The 21,823-nt window shown below is 39.5% G+C and overlaps 1 protein-coding gene across 2 annotated transcripts in view; it reads right to left on the bottom strand.

Annotated features, from left to right (window-relative positions):
- Positions 1–14,452: 14,452 nt before the first annotated feature.
- The window catches only part of TEK (TEK receptor tyrosine kinase), a 38,740-nt gene continuing 31,369 nt past the window's right edge, over positions 14,453–21,823 (bottom strand). For both annotated transcript variants that reach the window (XM_057364975.1, XM_057364976.1), the window contains 8 exons: positions 21,086–21,196; positions 20,554–20,744; positions 19,922–20,035; positions 19,023–19,093; positions 18,441–18,481; positions 17,203–17,299; positions 16,635–16,734; positions 14,453–16,461 (listed from right to left, as the gene is read on the bottom strand). In XM_057364975.1, the coding sequence (XP_057220958.1) occupies positions 16,387–16,461; positions 16,635–16,734; positions 17,203–17,299; positions 18,441–18,481; positions 19,023–19,093; positions 19,922–20,035; positions 20,554–20,744; positions 21,086–21,196 (800 nt within the window). In that variant the 3' untranslated portion in view covers positions 14,453–16,386. The remainder of the gene's footprint in view (positions 16,462–16,634; positions 16,735–17,202; positions 17,300–18,440; positions 18,482–19,022; positions 19,094–19,921; positions 20,036–20,553; positions 20,745–21,085; positions 21,197–21,823) is intronic.

The raw sequence follows: 21,823 nt of genomic DNA, 5'->3' as shown, positions 1-21,823 counted from the left end.
TTTTGTTTTGTTGTGGTTTTTTAATCACCTTTCTAGTCCTTCAATCAGGTTTAGTTCTTCTTGCCTAATTTTTTTTCCTGGTACTTTCCTTTAGAGGTGCTGTTGTGTTAAGCTTYGAGGCACTTTATATTGCCTTCATAAAGGAATCATTTCAACTGACTGAAACTCAGCATTACGTCAGAGTGTGAAAGGTTCTTATGACACCAAAMTTGTCCCCAGTGGTTAAAGACTTAAGAGGTTTCATTGATTGTCTCTGTAATAAGAGATTTTGTAATGAACTTCTGCTTTGTGTGAATCTATAAGATTTGAGAGAAGTTGGGAACTTATGAAACTTGAGAGTTTTCTCCAAGATCTCAAGCTCTAAGCATCAAAACTTACACTGGGCAAGTTATTTGATTCTCCTGATGAATGGATTCATTAAGATCAAGGCAGGGAAAAAGGRAAACAGATAACATGCAACTCTACAGGGACCTACAGACAACAAATCCAGATGTGCGGAAACCTAATGGGTGAACATTGTCCTCAGCCATCACGAATTCCTGGTCTGTGGAGAGGATACAGAGAACGATACTCTGTAGTTGAGAAGCCACTGTTGCCAAGTCTCTATAAGCAACAGAATAAAAGGATCTTTTAGCACTTTGGGGTTKAATAAATTGCACACTTTGGAGCCCTCTTACAAAAAGCCACTCCTTCCTGTCACTTTTTACCTTTTCTGCATGTTCTTGAGGTTTTTCRTTTTTCAGATGGGAGGTCTCAGAGCCAGCCTTCAGGCTTTCAATGTTCCTTTTCCTTCCCCAAGGACAGTGCTGTTACAAAAAGGTTTCTCGCCTCCCTCTGTGCCTCCGGAAGACAAAAGTAGGTTTCTCACTTGTGCCCTCTGAAGAGAGATCATCAAGGGCTGGCTGTGTTTCATCTCTTTGGAAGAACAGAAGCAAGAGAAGAGGAGGTACTCTTCTTGCAAGAGCAGTAAAACAGGAGTCACTGTGTATAAAACAGGAGTATGACTCTGTGGTGTAAGATGCTCTTTGGGCTCTAGAAAGGGGATAACACTGGGGCACCCAGTATAGACAAGTGGCCAGTATTTGGACATTTTTTCCTATGTATTGAAAGAAAATTTTAATAAAAGACATTTTAAAGAATTATGGAGACTACTCCAAGGGCAAAGCAAGCCAAATCAGCACCAAGAACCTGGTGGTGGTGTACATTTAAATAAAAAATATTCAAAGTTGATTTTTTCATGTATTTTATGCTAAACAGGCAGTGATTTCCAAGGTTTAGCCAAATAATTAGAGCTCTTAAAGTAGTTTCTGTTCTATGTTTTAATAAGTTTTCAYGTTTTAAAGACAGATGTAATTAATAGAATTAAAAGTTATAATAATTTTCTCGCAGGGAATAAAGTAAATTACTTGTCCAGTCTAATACATGTGTGTCTGTGTACGTGCATGTGCGCATATATATACATATATATATGTGTGTGTGTTTGGGGATATGGATGTGGAAACATCAGCATATGCATGTGTACACTCCCTGCTCTTTCCCATAAAATACATTTTTTAATTTTGGTAATTTCTAAGGGGAATGCATCTTTCTAAGATTTAAGTGGTTGATTCCTTTTCTTCCTCCATACACTGTTTGGTTTGTTACTTTTTTTTAATAATGTCATGTTTGTCTCAGACTTTTTTAGCTCTGTTTGTGATTAAATAATTGTTCAATTGTATGGGAAGAGAGACCAACATTAACTGTTGTAGTTATTAAAAGAAAAGGAAAGTTTACTTTCYGAATCAATCATAATGGATGAAGCAATGGAATACAAATATAAATAAAATATAAATAAAATAATTGTAACAATGCAAAACTGTTGKGAAGTTATTTGGGATCTAACTCTTCAACAAGAAAAATGCAAATGGTTTTYATACCACACAGCAGAATTACCTGGCAGGCTCACAGGACTCAGAGCTGAGTGGCATTCATCACTGCCAATGCACTATCTTCACAGTCCTCCTGTCACCAAGAAAAACTGACCAAATGTCATACACTGGTCAGCCTCTCACCAACACCATGGGATCAGATGAGGTATGTGGGTAGCTGTTCCCTAGCTAAGCTGGCCTGCTCATCTTTGCCTGTCAGATGTTTGAGCTTGGGTAACTCATGGGCTTCATGATGTCCTTCAGCTGACATCTGATGGAACACTCCAGGGAGTGTCCAGGAGTGAGGTGTAAGTGGCACCAAGCCAGTTAARGGCAAAGTTTGGTCTCCTAAAAACAGAAGTGAAGAGCCTTGGTTAGAATTTGGCTGCCACAGAGGAAAATGGAGGTCTAATAGGGTGATAGAAACCCTCCAAGCATATGCACTTGGAGCTCACTGCATTGTTCTCCTTGTCCTGATTCCTAAAGCACGGATACGTGCATAATTACATATAAAACTACTGTACCTAATATGAGTCAGGTACAGAGTTCAAGAGCATTGGGGTTAAGAACGGCTCCATAACAACACCCAGTARAAGAGCTGATGGTGGACTTTGTGTGTGTCTCTCTGGCATGGGGAGGATCTGAACATTAGAAATGCCAGGACTAATGGAGTAACTGGAAAACAGCTGCTGAGGGAAGATGAGGAACCTGACACGCTGAAAGAAGCCCAGTGGCAAGAGCAGCAGGGTAGCCTGTCCCMACACATACACCAAAGGGCTGTCCCACCATTCAGAGAGCCCTCAGTAGTTTGTAGAAAAATGCCACGAGAAAGCTCATGAAGCTGAATAAAGGGACGTGGAAAGTCCTGCAATTGAGAAAATCAGACTTGGCCTGTATGAGCAGGGGCCACCCAGCTGGAAGTCACTTTGGCAGGGAAGGGCCTGGGGCCCAGTGGACCCCAAACTGACCATGACCCAGTAATCTGCCCKCATGACAAATAAGTCAAATAGCCTCCTGCACTGCATTAAGAGGAGTGTTACCAGCAGTTCAAGTGCTGATCTTTCCTCAGCTGTGGTGAGACATGCCTGGAGTGCTTGGGCCAGTCCCAGGTTCATCAATACAAGAGACAGTACAGACTGGAGGAATGCAGGAAATGGCCATAATGATGCTGATGGATGCACCAGGGCATTTCCCACACGAGGAGAAGCTGAAAGAGATGGGACTGTTTATCCTGTAGAAGGCCAATGGGAGATGTATTCCCTGTGGATAAACATGTAATGAGGTGAGTGAAGAAGACAATCAGACTCTCCTTAATGGTATCCAATAACAGAAGCAATTGGACACAAAATACAGGAAACTCATATTAAACACATTAAAAACCTGTTCAAAATGGCCCGCTCTGAGTGTGGCACTGGGCTAGGGACCACCAGCAATGCCTCCAGTCTAGCAGTGTGGTGGGCCTGTGACCACAGCAGCATATGTAGACCGTCCAGCAGCATATGTAGACCGTCCAGCAGTGAAGAGGCTCTTCACTCTGCTGTTGACAATTCCCCTGTGGAGGCCAAAAGAGACCTGTTCTGTCAGGGGAAAGCACTGTAGGAAAGCTTTTCCTACACAACATTGTTGCATGCCTCTCTCATGTTCCCTATCCTGATTCCATACATCAGTGAAAGCTGAGCATCAAGTGGAAAGCGCCTTCTTATCTCAGCTGAGAAGTGAAGGAGCAGGGCAGAAGTGAGACTGGATATTGCAGCCTGCATGGCCTTGCTGCACTGCACAAGTTGWCTCAGCTGTGTCATTGCCACTCTAACTGGGATGACTTTTTCATGCTGATGCTCAGTATGATGGCAAAATAGGACTCAGCCTCCCTTTTCTGTTCCAAACTGCTCTTTTCACAGTCCTTGGAGAAAACACAAAAATGAAAGTGAGGCAAACTCAGCAGGCAATGGGGTGAAAAACAAGCAAAAAAAAAAAAATAAATAGATCTGACACAGAACAGATGGCACTCATGGTTTGAAACCTTAGATTGTATTTCATATGTCATGGCAATTAGAGCTGTTCAAGTAAATGAGCAGGTCATCGGCAGGTGTCACCCACCCTGTGCATGCATTTTGGGAAGTGGAGCCATTCTGGCAGAGTAAAAGCCTCACATTATTCACACCCCTAAAAGCYATACTGTAGGTAATTATTTAACATTCACTAATAGATATGGCACAAAGGATAGCAGTAGTTAGGAGGGGTGKTGCATAAACAGTAGTGCTCTCTGGTGCAATCATGTTCCATCCATTGAACAGTAAAAAACCCCACAACACAAAACCAAAACTAGACCAATTATGAAATTTGGCATTTATAATGTATCAGCAGGAACTGTGTCACTGAGTACTTCTAGAGCACCACACAATTTTGTCAGGCCAGTCATCTCTGCAAATCAGGACACTTTTTTTTTTGTTCAGCATTAAGCACTTGTCATGTTACTTTCTGACTTAGAATGAGCAACTGCCATCAGCTCATGTGCTTGAAAGGTGTCATTGCTGTTCATAACGAAGCACTGGCTCCTAACAAGTGACATCATTTTCACCAAATGAAGGAAAGAGCTTGCTGAACACACCTAGCTTTAAGTGGAGGGAGCAGCAAAAGAGCAAAGTGTCTGGGAACACACTGAACTGATTTGCATCCTTTATTGCTTGTAATCTGGCTCATCAGTTCTGTTATTTCAGACAAATCATCAAGCAATTTGTTTTCTACACAGTGGCAGCAATRTTCWTTATACAATAATCAGTGGATACAGTGATAGTAACAGAGTTRTGGCCCAGGTTTGGAAGACCTCCTGAGTCTGCAGATAGGTCTAAAGTCATCTGTGAGTAATTATCCAAGCCTTGTGCCTCCATGCTGTGTTGGAGTGCACTTCCCTCRTGGTCTCTGAGTCTTTCAGGCTCCCCTGGCTTCAAGTAAAAATCAGATGTTTCCACAAACAGCAGACAAGTGCTTAGTAAACTTAGTTTAGTATGTGCATATTTATACAATGTTAACAAAAGAAAGCCAACTATTCTACCACCTGTTTCAACTTTCTGAGGCTTCATCTTAAAAAAATTATCAGAGAAACAAGCTGACAGGGAACTCTAGAAATTCTCACAATTACGAGTAGCTTCAGTGACACACGCAGGTAAGACCTTCAGAGTTAAGTCCAAGTATTAAATCACCTGATCCTCCCAGTTGCACCAGAATACCCAGCCCAATACTATGGCCAATTAAYCTACATACTTGATTGCCTAATTTTTAGGGAGCTATGACATGGTCAAGTGTGAAGAGACAAATGATATTTACTGGTGGGAAAATTCTTTAAACCCTGATAATCTGATATGCTGCATTGATTCTTCTCAAACTGGATGGCATGCAATACCTAAATGGGATCTACAGGAAAACTTTTGGCTAGGGCTTGTAGTGCTAGGAGAAGGAATAATAACTTTAAACTGAAAGAGCAGGTTCTATGAGCTTGCTGAGGCACTRGAACAGGTTGTCATGAGGTGCTGTTCAAGGAGAGACTGGATGGAGCTCTGAGCAACCTGCTCTAAAGGGAGGTGTCCCTGCCCATGGGAGGATGGTTGGAACTAGGTGACATTTAAGGTTTTTTTCAACCCAAACCATTCTATGGTTCTATGATTTTGTCAATAAATTTATGAGGAAGTGCATGTGCCTGGGAAGCAGAGCYGATTTCCTTAAATAAGCAGATCTCACTGACAGGATATGCTTCATTAGGTATTCCTGTGGTAGATTTTCCTAGCACCAAAAAAAAAGTATTAAAAAAAGGAAAATTGCACGAAGAGTACTGTTTTGTTTAGTAGTGTTGTTTGTAGCCTATTGATCATCCAATCAAGAAGACAATTTTCTTCTCAGCTGATCATCCATGGCAGTGAAATCAGAATTGCCTAGCTTGTATTTCTGCCTCAGAGTTATTTGGACATGACATACAGTTGTAAAAATGGGAGGAAGGTTGAAGTAAAGGAGGACTATGAGTTGACTCAAAAAAAACCAACTTTTGGTGTCACCATGCATTATCCTGAGCTTTGTGATGTATATCTGACCCTCAAAATGTCTGTTCCAAATAACACACAGAAAACTGAATTTTACTGGTAGATGAATGCCTGATTGTCTGCCAGCATTTCTATCTCAAATATCCTGAATGCTCCCACAGATGAACAGGAACTGTGATAAATTGCTRTCTTAGTTTGACATAGCATTTTGTTGCTATTAACCAGCACTTCACAAGCTGATTTGATTTGATGGGCCTACATGAATCATTCTTTATGCCAGTTCGTTGGAAAAAAAAAACCAAAATACCAAGTGCAGCARAGAAAAAAAAGAGCAAAACAGCTAAACAAGCTGACAGGTTTTCTCTGCCGGCCTTGAGTGTGATTTGAAGGCCAGCCTATACTGCTGCTATTTCTGACACTGCCACTTCAGGTGSTGAGAAAAACAAGTCCTCAGTGTTTCACTTCTGATTTGTGTAGTCTTGCATTTCCAAGTTGCCATTATCCAAACCAGTCTCTGGAAAGTGATTAAACTACTGGAACGGGGAACATAACAAAMCTCAAAACACACCTGAGATCAAACTAATGGCTGAAAAATTGACCTCTATAAAGCAAGTGATAGAGCCATTCACTCATTCACTGATTGGAATAACAAATGGGATTGAACTTCACCGCCATTTCCTGTTCTTTCTTTGGGGGTGGTGTTGTAGGATTCAAAGTGGACCTAATGCATTCAGTCAAAACAGTTGCTCTAACAGGTTGGCTATTTCCTGGGTCTGTGGCCCAGCCAAAGATCCAGCTAGGATTTGTTATGGGCCATATTCAGAAGGACGAAATAAACTTCTCTTTTCTGCAAAAGGAAAGAGATGTACAGAGCAAGAAACCCACAGTACAAGAGAGTGAACAAGAAAGGTCTTTTTTTTAACAAATAGAAGAATAAAAGACCATAAAGAGAACTATGGTATTTAACTTTTCTAGTGAAACAGCTGGAAACTGTTACTAATTAAATATTTTCAAGTGCAAACTCTGAAACAATATTTTTTTACTCTTATACTTCCTATGTGAAAGTAAAAATATCAGCTGTTGCCCGTGTACATTTGTATTTAAATGAAAGAAAATGAGACTCTCTCTTCTACAGTTGTTTTTACTGTACAGACTTTAGGCACTTCAGGTTGGGGTTTGGGGTTTTTTGGGTTTGGGGTTTTTTTGTCTTTTTTTGGTTGNGAGACTCTCTTCTACAGTTGTTTTTACTATACAGACTTTAGGCACTTCAGGTTGGGGTTTGGGGTTTTTTGGGTTTGTTGTTTTTTGTTTTTTTTTTTTTTTTTTTTTTTTTTTTTAAGTGTCTGTGCTGCTCTGCCTTTGGCCTTCTGTTCAAAGTCTAGGGCGAGGCAAAAAAAAATCAGGATATGTCCAAATCCTTTTGTCTTGTTCTCTCTGTAGGCTAAAGTCACTCAGCCTTTTTCTTGGATGTCAAGAAAAACAARTCCATACAAGTGAATTATTAAAAACCTGCTAAGAATTCCTGTGGTAAGAAATAGTTATATTATAAATGGCACTGGAAACCCCATTCCTTAAGGCTGCTATGTAATTACTATATATGTATATTTAGTTATGAGGTGGAAAAATCTGTATTTTTTTCCCAAGTGAAATGCAACATCCGCACTTTGCTGGCTTAAGTAAAAACATAATTCTGTAATTGATGGATTGAATGAAATTCATAAGGAGAAGTTAGTTCCTAGACTAGTATGAAGTGCTTCATATTTTATTCTGTTCTGGGTTTTAATTCTTCAGRTTTTGGGGCTGTTGTAGGGGATTTTGTGTSTGTGTGTTTGTGGAGATTTTTTGTTGATAACAGCTCCCTCTGGTACTTGTTTTAGCAAAAAAATCACAGAAAATTAYGTCATGTTGCCCAAGAAAATCTGCCACAGACAGGAGGTATCAGCTCTGGTGCACACTCAGCTGGTTCCCTTCTGGAGCACTCCATGAGGGCAAAGACAGGAGGAGATAATCCTTAGTAGGATATACATTTATGTGTGGAACATAAAGCATTTTCAAAGGCCTTGACGGAAATTAGCAAGATAGATCTCATTTACTTTGTTCCTCTGGCAACACTTATTCACTAAGATGTCAGGCAGTATAATTATTCGTTAAAAAATGAAAATGGAAGAGAATCTGTGATCTATGGCAAAAGGAGAAAAGCAAGTAATAAGGCAATTAGATTCTTGTAGATCAATTGCAAGACAGCTAAGAAGTAGTACCCTGAAATTAAACATTTTATAGATTATCTGTATAATACAGATGCACACATATCTCTTAATTTGCTCTGTATGGAAACAAAATATATACATAACCAATCTGAATAATTTCAGTGCCATGCTGTGAGGTTTTTTCTCACAGCCTCTCATTTACCATGAGTCCAGTTCTGCTAACTCAGCCTCTCAGTTCAAAATCACATTTGCTCATGTCTTGTAGTGCAAATATCTTGGTAGGTTTTAATGTTGGTTTATACCCACTGTAGCAAATCAGTCATTTACCAATGGCTTTGGATATGAACCCAAATCTTTAGTGCCACCCACACTATGCTTAATCATAATGAATTCCTTGTGGACAGGCCTGTGCACTGTTTGGAATGACTGTGTAGAAAACGACTGCATGCCAGTCACTTCTGTGCTGTTCCTTTCCAGCTCCAGAGTGAGGAATTTATCACTTGAATACAGTCTGCCTCAGATGTTTAACCTTTGGTTTCCTCCAGAGAGAGATGCACTCATCTCTGATGGTAAAAAAAAGATRTTACATTTTACACCAGAAAGATGTTTAAGTGCTCATGCCTTTGTGGAAATTTGGAAAAGTAGTGACTGTTCAACCAAAATGAATGCCTCTGGGAACAGCGATGGCTATAGGATCATAGTCCATTTTACTGAGTCAAAAGCCATTTTACTGAAYTGCCAAGGGCAGTTGGATCCAAATGTGCCACGYCAGTAAAGCTCTTTCTTTTCATCTYTGCATTATTCTGTCAATTATAAAAACATTCCTCACGTGTGCAATGTGAGTCAAGAATAATTTAGCTAATGAAAGTGCTGCTTAAATAAATATTTACAAACTATGGACTTCTATTCTCCTAATATAGTTATGTTGTTTCTCTGCTGCCTGATTTTATTCATATTTTTGTTCTGCAACTCTCTCTAATTTTTTCTTAGTTTACCTCTTAAAAATATGWCTTGTCTTTCTGTAGTCAGCAGAGGGAGCCGTGTCATTTATTTATGTGAGACCTTGGATCTATTTGCTCTTTTTTTCACTTCAGCTAAGSTAGAAAGATTTTCTACCCTTAAAATTTCTTTAAAAGGCTGTGGCACAGGGGCAGTCACTGAGAAACTGTTACAGACTATGAGTAGGATATCTTTCCCAGGTATTTAATTTAAAGTTAACCATGCCAAAAATTTCTACTCTCCACACTCTCCGCTATCTTAACAAAATATATAATGTTTTGAAGCAATTATGTCTTTAACAAAAAAAACTTGCAATCACAAACATGTTGGAAAGAGGGGTAGCATACAGTCAAGAAAAATAATAGATGAAGACTGAAWTCCCACGTGAGGCAGATCTGAATTTGGAGACTGCTGAAACATAAYTGCAGGTGACTTCTATCTGCCCAATTATGCATTTTCATTTCATTAATATTTGTGCATGCAACTGAGTGTGTCTGTATTGAACATGAGGTTACATGTGTTTCTGTATCCAAAGAACAAGCTGATGGATTTCCCTTYCTTCATCCAGTTAATATTTTCATGAGGAAGAAAGCAAAAAACTTGATAAGCTTTTTGTTAAAATATGGAAACTGTACTTCAGGGACCAGTGAGCACTGCAGAGATGCGTTTTAAATATCAGTCCTTGGAAACAGCATAGTTAGACCAAACTCAGTCTTTAAAATAGCCGTGAARCTAGTGTCAATCTGCAAAGAAGTGAAATGTGCTTTTGATGATGTAGTTCCTAYAACTAGGTCAGCCATTAAAATCAGACAAGATCCTTTGGATGTTGAATAGCTGTGGCTGCTCTGGGGTCATTTTTCTGGTGTAGAAAAATCCTCTTTTAGCCTCAGCAAGGGAAGAAACTGACACTGGAGACTGGAGCTTAAAAATGGGGTCTAGGTGAGCAGATATGTATATGAAAAAAACAGGTAGCGTCTCAGGTTTCCTTTTTCTCTAGGCACTGAGTCTCAAAGCTAGGGAACAAATAGCAAAGATGCAGAAATGACTGTTCCCTGTGTTCCATGGCTTTCTGAACTGCTGTTTGTAAATGGGCAAGGACAGGTAAGGGTCAGCCAAGGAACTTCTGGAGATAAAATGCAAAGTGTCTGCAAATGAAACAGCTGTCCTGTGTCCACTAAACTCCAAAGCATCAGGTGGCCCCCACTCACATTGATCTCCAATCTCAGAGCTTTAAAAATTAAAACTAACAAGAATCATAGAATGGTTTAGATTGGAAGGCATCTTTAAAGACCACCTACTCAAACCCTCCCTGCAGTGATCAGGGACATCTTAAATAAATCAGGTTTCTCACAGCCCTATCCAACCTGACCTTGAATGTTTCCAGGGATGGGGCTCCTACCAGCTCTCTGGGAAACCTCTGCCAGTGTTTCACCACTCACCTCATCACCATTCTTCCTGAGACCCAATCTGAATCTATCCTCTTTGCAAACCATTTTAAAAACCATTTTTCATTGTTTTACAACTGGTYCTGCTAAAAACACGTGTCCCCATTTTTCTTATAAGCCCCCTTTGAAGTATTTAAAGGCAAGAGCATCTCCCTGAGGCCTCTCTCCAGGCTGAGCAATTCTAGCTCTCTCAGTTGTTCCTCAGAGGAGAGGCGTTCCACTCTCTTTTCATTCCTGTGGAGCTGTTTTGTATTTTGGTAGTTCTATCATCTTTACCTGGTGACAAAACAACCTCAGTAGAATGATGATGAGTAGACAGGCCTGAAATGGTGTTGGTGGAGAGGAACCCAGTGAAACCACGTCCAGCCAAGTGGTGTGAGATTGGTCTGTGGGAAGAAGGGTGCTGTGGGTGCTCACTGTGAGCGTCCGAGGGGACCCAGCGTGGCCCTCGTGTCCCACTCTTATAGGTTTTTTGCTGGCCAACAAATAACTCTTAAAGGTTTCCTTGCAAGCAGCTTATTGCTCTTCATSCTTTCTGACAATAACAATATTCTGACAATAAAATAGTCCATGTCTAAAMGAGGAATCTAAGGAAGCATTTTGAGCTTCCTGAAATGTACAACACTCTAGGACAGCAAGTGGATTCCTGCCAGCAAGCTAGCAACACCGTGATAAATGGATTATTAAAATTATRTGCCATGTTTGCCTTGCCATGTGACAGCAAGGTCTTTGGACATGAAGACAGACATGCAGATGCTCTCCTCAGTTCTATTTCTGCATATTTCTGGTAACCTGAGGAATACTGCTTGTATCTGTGAGGAATTGACTTTAGAAAGTAGTTGTTCGGGGTTTTTTGGTTTGGGTTTTTTTTTCCCCTTTCAACAACATCAATTTTTATCAGCTGAGCCCCTGTCCAGCTTGACACCTTTGTTCAGTGCAACAAGGCAAAGGAGGGAGGACAGGAGACACGACTACTTCAGGACAGCGTTCTCCAGTGCCAAGCAGTGAGTGGAACTAGGAATAAAAACTCTATACAACCTCAGCTTTGTTAGAAGATTTCCTTCTTTCCCTGGAAATAAACTGTACATTCACATCTCAATTGTCAACTGTTTCTTTCAGATGGCAAGTCCCATTTATGGGGTTTTCAGTATTGTTTGGAATATTGGAGAAGGGTGTCCTTCATTCATCAAGTTCAAACYCCACTGCCTTTGGAATATGGCCCACTGGGTGGGTTTTGTCCAGCCATGGTATTTCCAGATGAGGAAGAGAGTGCAATTGTATTTCCAGCCAAAATCCAGTGAAGAGCAGGATAGGCAAAACATCCTGTTAAGCTACCGGCTTTCAGCGGTGAACAGAGAGTGTCTCTAATCCTGATCATTGGATTTGCATCACTAATTGCAGTCTTTTTGCCTGGATGAGAGTCTTACTCAAATGCAAAATCAGAAAGATCAGTGAACGCACCCCAAAAGAGCAATATGCGGCGAGAGCGGGCCCATCCTTGCCCGGCGCTGAGSCCAGCGAAATCCTGCAGAGGGCAGGGCAGGCTCAGCAAATGCAGAGCCAGGCTGGAAKAAAGCACTTGTAGCAAACAGCAGCACTAGACTAGCAATGCGTGCTTTGCTTTTCCCGTGTGTGGTTCGATTATCCCGTGCCGGCAGAGGGCCGCTCCTGRGGCGATGCTGCCCGGCCATGTTGAGCCGGCGGCTGAGGGGAGATGGTGCAGCGGAGCAGGGCAGTGCTGTCACCGCTGGGGACCCGCTGTGGCCCTGGTTGTCAGCTCCTGGGAAAGGCTGGGAATGTCTGTGTTGCTCTGGGCAGAGKGAGGGAGCCGGGCTGCTCCACGGGCTCAGGCGCAGGTGAGTTCTGCTGCGGGAACTGAGGCCAGCGTGAGGGAGTGACAACTTGTGAGCCACGGCCTCTCTCAGCTCAGCACCACCACGGCTGATGCAACTGCCCAGAACAGAGCTCCTGTGGGTCACATTGCCACCCAGATGTCAGGCTGTGCCCTGCTYTTAGGCCAGTCCCTGGTGGCATCAGTGTGCTCAGGTAGGATATCGTCCGCTCGATGCTAGAGCTGCGAGGGAGGTGACCGGGCACAGCAGTATTTGGGAGTGCAAGAGACCCAGAGAGTACTGGAATGCCAACCCACCGTACCTGAGACCGGCCCGAGAGGCAGATGGGAGACATGATATGGAGAATTTCCTGTCCTCTCTCTGCCTGGCTGAACACGATGATTTAGGTGATGGGGAGCAAGGGTGACAAGTTCCTGCCAGTCACAGCCAGTCCATCTCCTCTGCCCCCACTTCCCAGGGCCCGTAGGTACGAGGCTCTGCAAGTGGGGCTGAACAAGGTGGGGACATCTGCTGGAAGTTCAGTGCAGCAGAGAGAAAACMGTCCAGGAGATTCCTGCGGTGTGTGGCAGAGTTCTTCCAGACACAGCTGGTGAGTGAGCCMGCTAGGGGAGGCATCCAGTGGACTTGCTCTTTGTCTACGGAATAAGGTTGTGGGTGATGGGCCAGTTGGAGGCCTTCTGGGACTCCAAGATTGTTTTTAATTCTCAGGGAAGTAAGGAGGGGACTGAGCAGAGCTGCTGCCTAACTTCCCTGCCCTTTACACCTTTCAGCGTCTTGAAAGGGTTTTTCTACAGAGACAAGTCTAGCTTTGTGTTGTGTCTCTTAAGTCTCACTCTTTACAATATCTGTGCTATACTTATTTTGTCCCTCTTTTGCCCTCTCTTGTCCCTGTGCTCAGCAGCTGTTACCCAGGGCTGTGTAGCTGACACAGCTGAAGTGCAGGATAGCCTCTTTTGTCTGCTCTTTGAGGTGGCTGCTCACTGCAGCCTTTTCAATCTGGAAGCTCAGTCTTGGAGAGAGAGCTCCCCCCTCTATTTGGTGCTTAACTCCTGGTGGCCAGGGCCTGTCATCTGCAGTCCCAGATGCCTCAGGCTGGTGTCACACTACTGCAAACAACAGGAGACAATTGTTTGTCCTTYCAGCTCTTCTGGTGTGAGGTGTTGTCATTGATCCTGACAATGTCATTTTACCAAGGAGAGAAAAACTGGTTTAAAAGTGAGACAACAGGKAATGATTCTTTCAAACTTTGGAACAGTTGTGATTTTTCTGTTTTCCTAAGCCTACCTTCGTCTAGTCTGTCCACCGCTTGCACTATTTGGTCTCTGCCTCATAGCTCCCATTTTTGATACGACTTGCCCATTTTGGATGGATGGTTTCCTACCACGACCATCTGCTAAGTTCTAAGTTCCACATTCTGTTTAAACCACTTTTTCTTGCTTTCTTTACATCTATTACAGCCAGTTCCCTACAGCTCACAGATTTGTCCAGGRTGTAGAAAATTATTGTGTGCTGCAATATTAAATGAATATAAGAATATTTATAAGGAGAGTTAATTGTCCTTCAGATAAATTTGCAGTGAGACTTAAGCACTTAAATAATAGTTTTAAGAACTATTGAGTTGATGAATGACTCTGATGCTTTACTTATGTGACTTAATGATCCATGTAAAAATTTGCCGCAGAAGGAGAGGTTCACATCAARTAGCAGAATAGTCATTTGTGTTTGCTTGTTAGAAATGTATGAGAGTATGCAACGAGAAGGTCTTTGGAACTGTGAAAAATTCTGTACAGGAAGYGAGGCAGTTCCAGCAGATGTTAATCAGCTTTGCCTGAAAGTCTAGAAAACACCCTTGCAGATACATTCTTACTCACCTCACTAACCTATAGGAACATAGTTTGACTGCAAAATGCAATGCTCATGCTTCAAAAACCACTGGCGAAGTAGTCTCTTGTGAAAAATGTAGTAGAATTTGTTTCTTTTTTTTTTTTTTAAATTTTTGTGTTGTCCCTTGGTCCAGTGTATTTTTGTGTTCTTTTTAAATGTAAAAGAAGAGTTCGGACCCTGAGTTCTAGGGCAGACTCGGTTTATTTCAGTTTGAGCTGGGTGCCACCAGAGAGGGACCCTGACCAAAGAAATCCCTGGGCCTTTATACCCTTACAGTCTGTGCACCCGACCTTCACGCACTCGTCACGTGCCCTGAACATGCCTCTTCATCCTGCGGTGATTTATGGTCTGGGGTCTTCTAACATCTCATTGGATTCTTTCTCTGTGTTAATATGCCATTAATTRCTCTTATTTTCCAGCCTGGGCAGTCTTGGGACCCTCCAGGGTCTCAGCCCTTATCTGAAGGTAACCAGTCTTCCTCTGTTTCCTCCCCTGCTTAGCCATTATGCTAAGAGAGATCATTTAAAGTTCACCTACGCTAAGTTTTGAGCAAGGCCCACTCATGCTAAGCTGTAAGCAAGTTACAATTAAACTTAAACCTACACAATTAATTTCTAATATTCTATGAGTAAACTTATTTTAATCCCCAACAATAAACTCCTAGTTTACATCTAGCACCTGGTTAACAGTGCAAGTTCTGCCTATCTTGAGGCCACACAAGTTACCTCAGCACCCTTGTTGGTTGGTTTATTCCCTTTTAATAGGGCTCTTGGTGCTTCTATTTGAGTCAGTCTGGTATATGTCATTAATGTTGCTCTATAATCCACTGTGATACCCCAGCCTTGTAACCAATCAATTACTCTTCCACAAAGTATCAGCAGGGGAAATCTTGTACTCTCTCAAGCATCTTTCTCCAAGTCATAGGGGATGACTTGATGCACCCAAATTTGAAGTCACTGTGGTCTGATGGACGGTTATGAGCTGGTAAATCAAGAGGAAGAGGGGACTGTGTATGCAAAMCATGAAATTGGCTGATATGTGAAATTTGGATAGGGTAAGTTCTCCAAATCCTTCCTGGTTGACTTGACACCAGAAAGTCAAACCAATCTTGCCGCTGTTTGTCTTACCTAAGGACTAGGGACCTTTCTGGCTGGTCAAATATCTCTGTTTTGAAGCATTTCAGTATGATGTTTTTAAGAGGCCATACCACACTACAGAATGTATGAGGAGGTAAAATAAACAAAAGTAAGTAAGCCCTGCTTGTATATAATAGGTAGTAATTTATAATTGTGCAGTGAAATTATTAAATGACATACAAATTGCATAAATTTCATGTATATCCAGGCTAGTTTTAAAAATGTGGTTTACAATATGTAGTATGCTCCTCAACCCTATGCTTCATGATAATTGCTGTATGGCTGCCTCTGATATCATTAGACACTTCAAAATATTTATATTTTTTGCATACGGGCAAAAACTGACTCACACTAGGCATGAAAGAGCAATAGCATGCATTATATCTTTCCAGTGTCAACAGAACTTTTGAACAGTTTATTTCTACTAGCTGACTTTTGCATTCAGATAGGAGKCTGTCTTCATTATCCTTGTTGAGCACACACTTCCATTGTTGCACTGCAACTGCGTGGCATTTTTGTTTAGAACGCAGTGAAATGTATATGGAATACTGCAATAAGTTACCACTTTGCTATGAGTAGCTGTTGGAAAATATAAAATCTAAGATGGCAATACCTAATTCATTACAATATGTATGTAGACATTCTATCTACATGACTGGGAAAAAGGAAAACCCTGCATATGAAACAAGAGGTTTCATGACTTCAGTCTATACCTGCTCTGAACAGTATATACACTTCTACAGCCTGTGAAGGCAGAGGTTACTGTGTGATATACACATACATAACTGTGGTAAAACAGTATTGCTGTATTATATATAGTTAGAGCTATACACAGTTCTACATAGCATATCACATTTTGGGCTCCAGCAGATTGTTTTTTGATTTTATGTAATACATCACTGATGAATGAAGATTTGTCCCCTCTTAAGCAGCTTCTTCAGCGGAGCAATCAATGCCTGCATAAGTAAACTTCTCGTATAGGGTAGTATTCACATAGGTCTGGGAAGGAAATAAACAAAAAAAGTGTAATACAAGGTGCATTACCTCAAGAACCCCAAACAATATTTATTCAGATTTATAGCCTAATTATTMATATAATGATATATTAATATTCATAGCCTAATTATTTATAGAATTAAAAAATATTTATATATTATAGGTATTTATCTTACCTTTCTTTCTTCTAACATCCTGTTCAATGACACCAGTATCTGAGCAAATGATGGTCTWTCATATGGTTTCTCTTTCCAGCACTGTCTCATTAGGTCATACCTTTAAAAATCAAACACCAGCATTTGATAGTTTAGATCCATAGGTTAAAGCTACACATGCACGATAATTTAAAGACTGTGCACATTTAGTTTTTCAGAGGAATATAGATTTATAKGTAGCTGAAGTTACATTTTCCATAGCTGGTTGCTGTCTGAAAAGARCTTTCTTTTACCCTGGAATAATCAAAAAGCTCTCTTTGAACTAAAACCTAGGCATGTTTTGTATATAATAGGATAACTGGCCGAAACAGAGAGGCTGGAAGAGTGTTCACAGCAAATTAACAGTGTATGCTCTGTACAAATGGACTTAAGTAATTATTTCCACTTGTTCACTTCTAAATTTTTTAAATGTAGTTTTTATATTTTACAGTAAAAAAAAAGTTTATTAGTTTCCTGTAGAAAACATGTATTTTTATAGCTGTTGTGTTATTCTGTTTAGTTTTGGGTTTTTTTTTCTGGTGATACTCACACTTCATCATCACAGTTGAGAGGCTTTTCCARTCGGTACCCTTGAGGGAGCTTTTCGTATAGTTCTGCACATGTCATTCCACAATATGGTGTTCCGCCTAGAGCAAAGTTTAACCATTGTCATGAACACAAGTGTGTTTTGATAAAAGAAAGTTTAGTTTCATAGTAGAAATGGAAAACTATGACTAGCATRGTAACTATGACTAGGTAAATCAATCCAAAATTAGGGAATATTTTGCAGCTACATTTTTATTTGTAGTTCTTCCTTACGGCTTGATGCACAATATTGAAGAGAAAAATAAAACTAAGTGTTCACTTTTATCATCTGTGAGGCTGGCCTAAATTTCTCTACAAGTCTGAGGGTCTGGACTTTATTGTATTCCAAGTGTTTTTTCAATAGCCTTCATGTCACTAGACAAGTCATCCTTTGTTAGCACCATATTAATAAGATTCTGTATGGWCTCATGGAGCTATTACTGTATATCTGCTTTTGCCCCTTTCTGCAAATGTTTGGTTGTTCAGGCTCTTGATTGTCCACACCGCATCCATATTTACTGCAAACCCATTTAGTAAGGAAAGCCAGGAACAAATCCAGAGATCCAGAAAGCCAGGAACAAATCCAGAAATCCAGAGATCATGATCATTCCAGTAGGCAAGCGTGCATCTCAGTCAATAGCATCTCTTGGCCAGTGGATCATGGGCACATCTCAGGAACAAATCACAAGGAAGGTGTAACAACACAATGATTTTGAGTGGTGCAGGGCTGTATCACAATCATGATGAATAGAGGTGTCTGCAGAAATGAACTCTAMATTGTATTTACTTCATGAATATTTGGAGTAGGAGATGATTACACCCCCACCCTGCAATAATGATACAGTTTAATATCATTAAAATATGAGTCTTTATTTAAAATGCAGGAAGGCTCAGGAAAAGCCAAACTCAAAACATATTGGATTAAGGCTGTATATTGTATGATATCCTGGAGTTTATATTTAGGTATGGCCTTGGTTTTATAGTGTGGTGAAAACATGGTCATTGTGGTTCTTTATAATTTAAAATGGTACCTGAATTGAAAATTTGACAATTGCATTTCTAAGCATACTGAAGCTAAATAAAATGTAGTAGAATAAAACAGAAAACAAAATTGAAATATATTGTGAAGCTGTATTTTTTAAAAGTATGAGTAAATGGAGCTGCCTTGGCTCRGATTATGCAGTACAAAATTCAGATACTTACCTAAACTAACAATTTCCCATAAGAGGACACCATATGACCACCTGCAACAGAGGGATATTATGARGTTCAACGAGATTTAATATTTTAAAATGGTAGATAGTTTTGGTAGTATTCAGGAAACAAAGTGTGATTTTTCTGTATTTTTTATTAAGTTTTGTATAATGATAGGGTATGTAGAGTCAGAAAGCAGGAAAATTAGCAAAATTTATTCACTCTGAGTCAACTAGAGAATTTKATCAGATTGTGAGCTCTCAGCAAATACTGTAATTATAGAATTGCTTTGCCAAATATAATTTCTAGTTTCCTAAATAAAATAGCAATTTCCTCCATGTTTCCAAAGATTTTTCAGGTSTCTTATTTTGAATGAGAAATACAGCTAAAATAGTGGTGCAAATCCAAGTACACAGAACATGAACAGACACTGATGAAGAAATAAAAGTAACTTTTTTGGTTTTTTGCTTCCACTGCTCACTCAGGATGACATGACTACTGAGTATTTTGAATTAAGAGTAGCTGTCAAACTTTCCTTGAYATTGAAAAATACTTCTTTCTTTAAAAAATGACCCATGAACACATACTTACACATCACTATTTGTGGTGTAAACACTRTAATTCAAAGATTCAATTGCCATCCATCGCACTGGAAGCCGTCCCTGGAAATAATTTAACAAAAGTTTATTTGTCAGTGCTTGGAATAGCAACATTGCAGTTTATATACCAACAATTGCTCTGTGTTACCTAATGAAAACCGACTTTATGCAAGTAATTTTGTAAAAGAAATAAACKTATTAAACTTGTGCATTTTTACAGAAGAAATTCTTTACTGCGAGAATGGTGAGGCATTGGAGCAGCTTGTCCAGAGAAGTTGTGGTTGTGGGAGTGTTCAAGGCCATGTTGGATGGGGCTCTGAATAAAATGGTGCAGTGAAAGGTGGAGTTGGAACTAGAYGGTCTTTAAAGTCTCTTTCTAAACAAGTCATTCCCTGGTCCTATGATTCTATGATTTGTTTCTCAAAGGAACCGTTCACACGAAAGCTAATAAAAAAATATCCAGTCAGCATGAAGATGAAATGTAAATAATTCCTAAGATGATACCTCTAATCATCCTGTTGCCTTGACAACACWGTTCTATTTCTGGTCTATTGCTAAATGATGCTTGTCATAAGTCTTCCTCTTTCAGATCTTCCAAAGCGTTAGCTCTGGACAGATCCTGATGCACCTCTGGTTACCATATTGCTAACTTGGGCCTTGTTGAATTGGACCAGCTTGACTTGTCTGTTTTACTGTCATCCATATTAATATAAATTATTTTAAATTTCATTGTATATTATAAACATGGTAGAGAATTTACATGCTAATAAATAACATTTAAATATTCAGTTCTGTAACACATAATTTTGCATTTTTGCTCATATGAAAACACAATAAATAAAGAAACAAAAATTAAGAAAACAGATCARATCAATTTGTTTTGATCCTTACCATGGTCTTCTTAACATAAACTTCTTGGCCTCTTGATAAGCCAAAGTCAGCTATTTTTGCAACATAATTTTCTCCAACCAAGATGTTTCTTGCTGCCAAATCTCGATGAATAAACTATAATAATAATAATAATAATAATAATAATAATAATAATAATAATAATAATAATAATAATAATAATAATAATAATAATAATAATAGCAGTAGTAGTAGTAGTAATAATAATAATAATAATAATAATAATAATAATAATAATAATAATAATAATAGTAGTAGTAATAGTAGTAGATAAATCTCTTCAGCATCAGTGAATGTTACATGTATTACTTTACTGCTATATTGAAAATTACAAACGTTTGGAGTAAGAACACAAATTGATATAACACTACCAAGGATATTTTAAACTTTGTCTGGAAAGGAAAACAGTTAACTACCATATTATTTTAAGTGTTAATGCCTCTTCCATGATTCCCCATGACATAGTATTTGATAAGGTTAAATGAGGACAACCAAATAAACCTCATCCAGTATGTGCTATAGAAGTTAAAATTAAAACTTGGTTTTAATTAAAGAGCATATTCCCTTGACAATTATTTGCCATGCTTTCTGTGGTTAGAGAGTTGAAGACTGACCTGCTTCTGGCTCAAGTAGTCCATCCCTCTGGCAACATCTGCWGCAAAATGCAGAAGTTGCTGAGAGGAAAGTGTAGATGCAGTACTGTTGGCAATAGCAAATGCTGGRTCTGTCTCCAATACTCTGCTTTTCCGAAGGAAGTCCAGTAAATTTCCATGGGGGGCATATTCAATAGCAAGGTAAAGATACCCTAATGAAACATCAGAGAGTGAGCATATTACAAAGTAAGAGATGGCCAGTAATAGTCTTTGGAAATTTACACTGCCTTGAGTTAAGAAAGGAAATAAACACAAAATAGGCTGGAGGGAAATGTCAAATAGGCTAATTTCTTGCTATAAAGGGGAATTTAGAGCTATTGGTGAACATGTTTGGAGCACTGATGTGGGCTTGTASATCCAAACACAAGTTTATCTGACCTTTTAACAAATACTGCACACAGACCTGCTACTATTTCTTAGGACTGTATGGGCTATATTGTGAGAGGGGTTTTTAAACTAATTTTTAAAGTAGGTGTATTCAAGAGTATCTTACCCCTATGTTCACATGCTCCCAAAAGATTTATGATRTTGGGATGATGGCCAAGTTTACAAAGAACTTCAAGTTCTCCGGCAAAATCTCTGTGATCATCTTTTGAGGCATACTCTGAAAATCAAATAAGCACACTTTTATGTTTTCCTTGAGCTGAATTTATAATAATACTTTTTTAAATTATGAAGACTCTGAGTTGCTTGGGCCCCTACTGTTTGAACCCCAGTAGAAAACTCTCAGGTACATTAACATTTACTGAAAAAAGCACAATTTTTCAATCAAAGGAAAAAATGTGATCAACTAATATCTATACAAGTTTTCTGCAGAGAAAAGAAGCATTTTAATTCAGACTRTCACCCTTCTTTTTTATTTGAAAGTGTAAAATGTCGTAGTATGTRTTATGAAAACTAGCTGCTTAAAAAKCCTTCTTTATGTTTGCTGTTRATTATTTCTGCCTGTATGCAGACCTTGGCTATTTTTAAATTAATCATCACACTTAAAAGCATTTCTCAATTACCCTAGACAATGATCTAGTGAATTGCAATAAAACATGTATATTCTTGCAGTATTGTGTGTACTGTAGCTCTCTCTGTAATGTAGCTGTCATGCCCAATGAAGAAAAAGAAAATTAATGATGCTCATGTTATATGTATGTATAGATGCTTAGATGCAGTTCTCTGAGTGACTAAAGCAAAGCACGGTGAACAAATGCTGTACCCCAAGACTAGCTCTCTGCTTCTC

The sequence above is a fragment of the Malurus melanocephalus genome, unplaced genomic scaffold (genome assembly GCF_030028575.1).
Source record: "Malurus melanocephalus ecotype Western Australia unplaced genomic scaffold, MMel_1.1 scaffold_45, whole genome shotgun sequence".
NCBI classification, from domain to species: domain Eukaryota; kingdom Metazoa; phylum Chordata; class Aves; order Passeriformes; family Maluridae; genus Malurus; species Malurus melanocephalus.
This window is presented reverse-complemented; position numbering and strand designations above follow the sequence as displayed.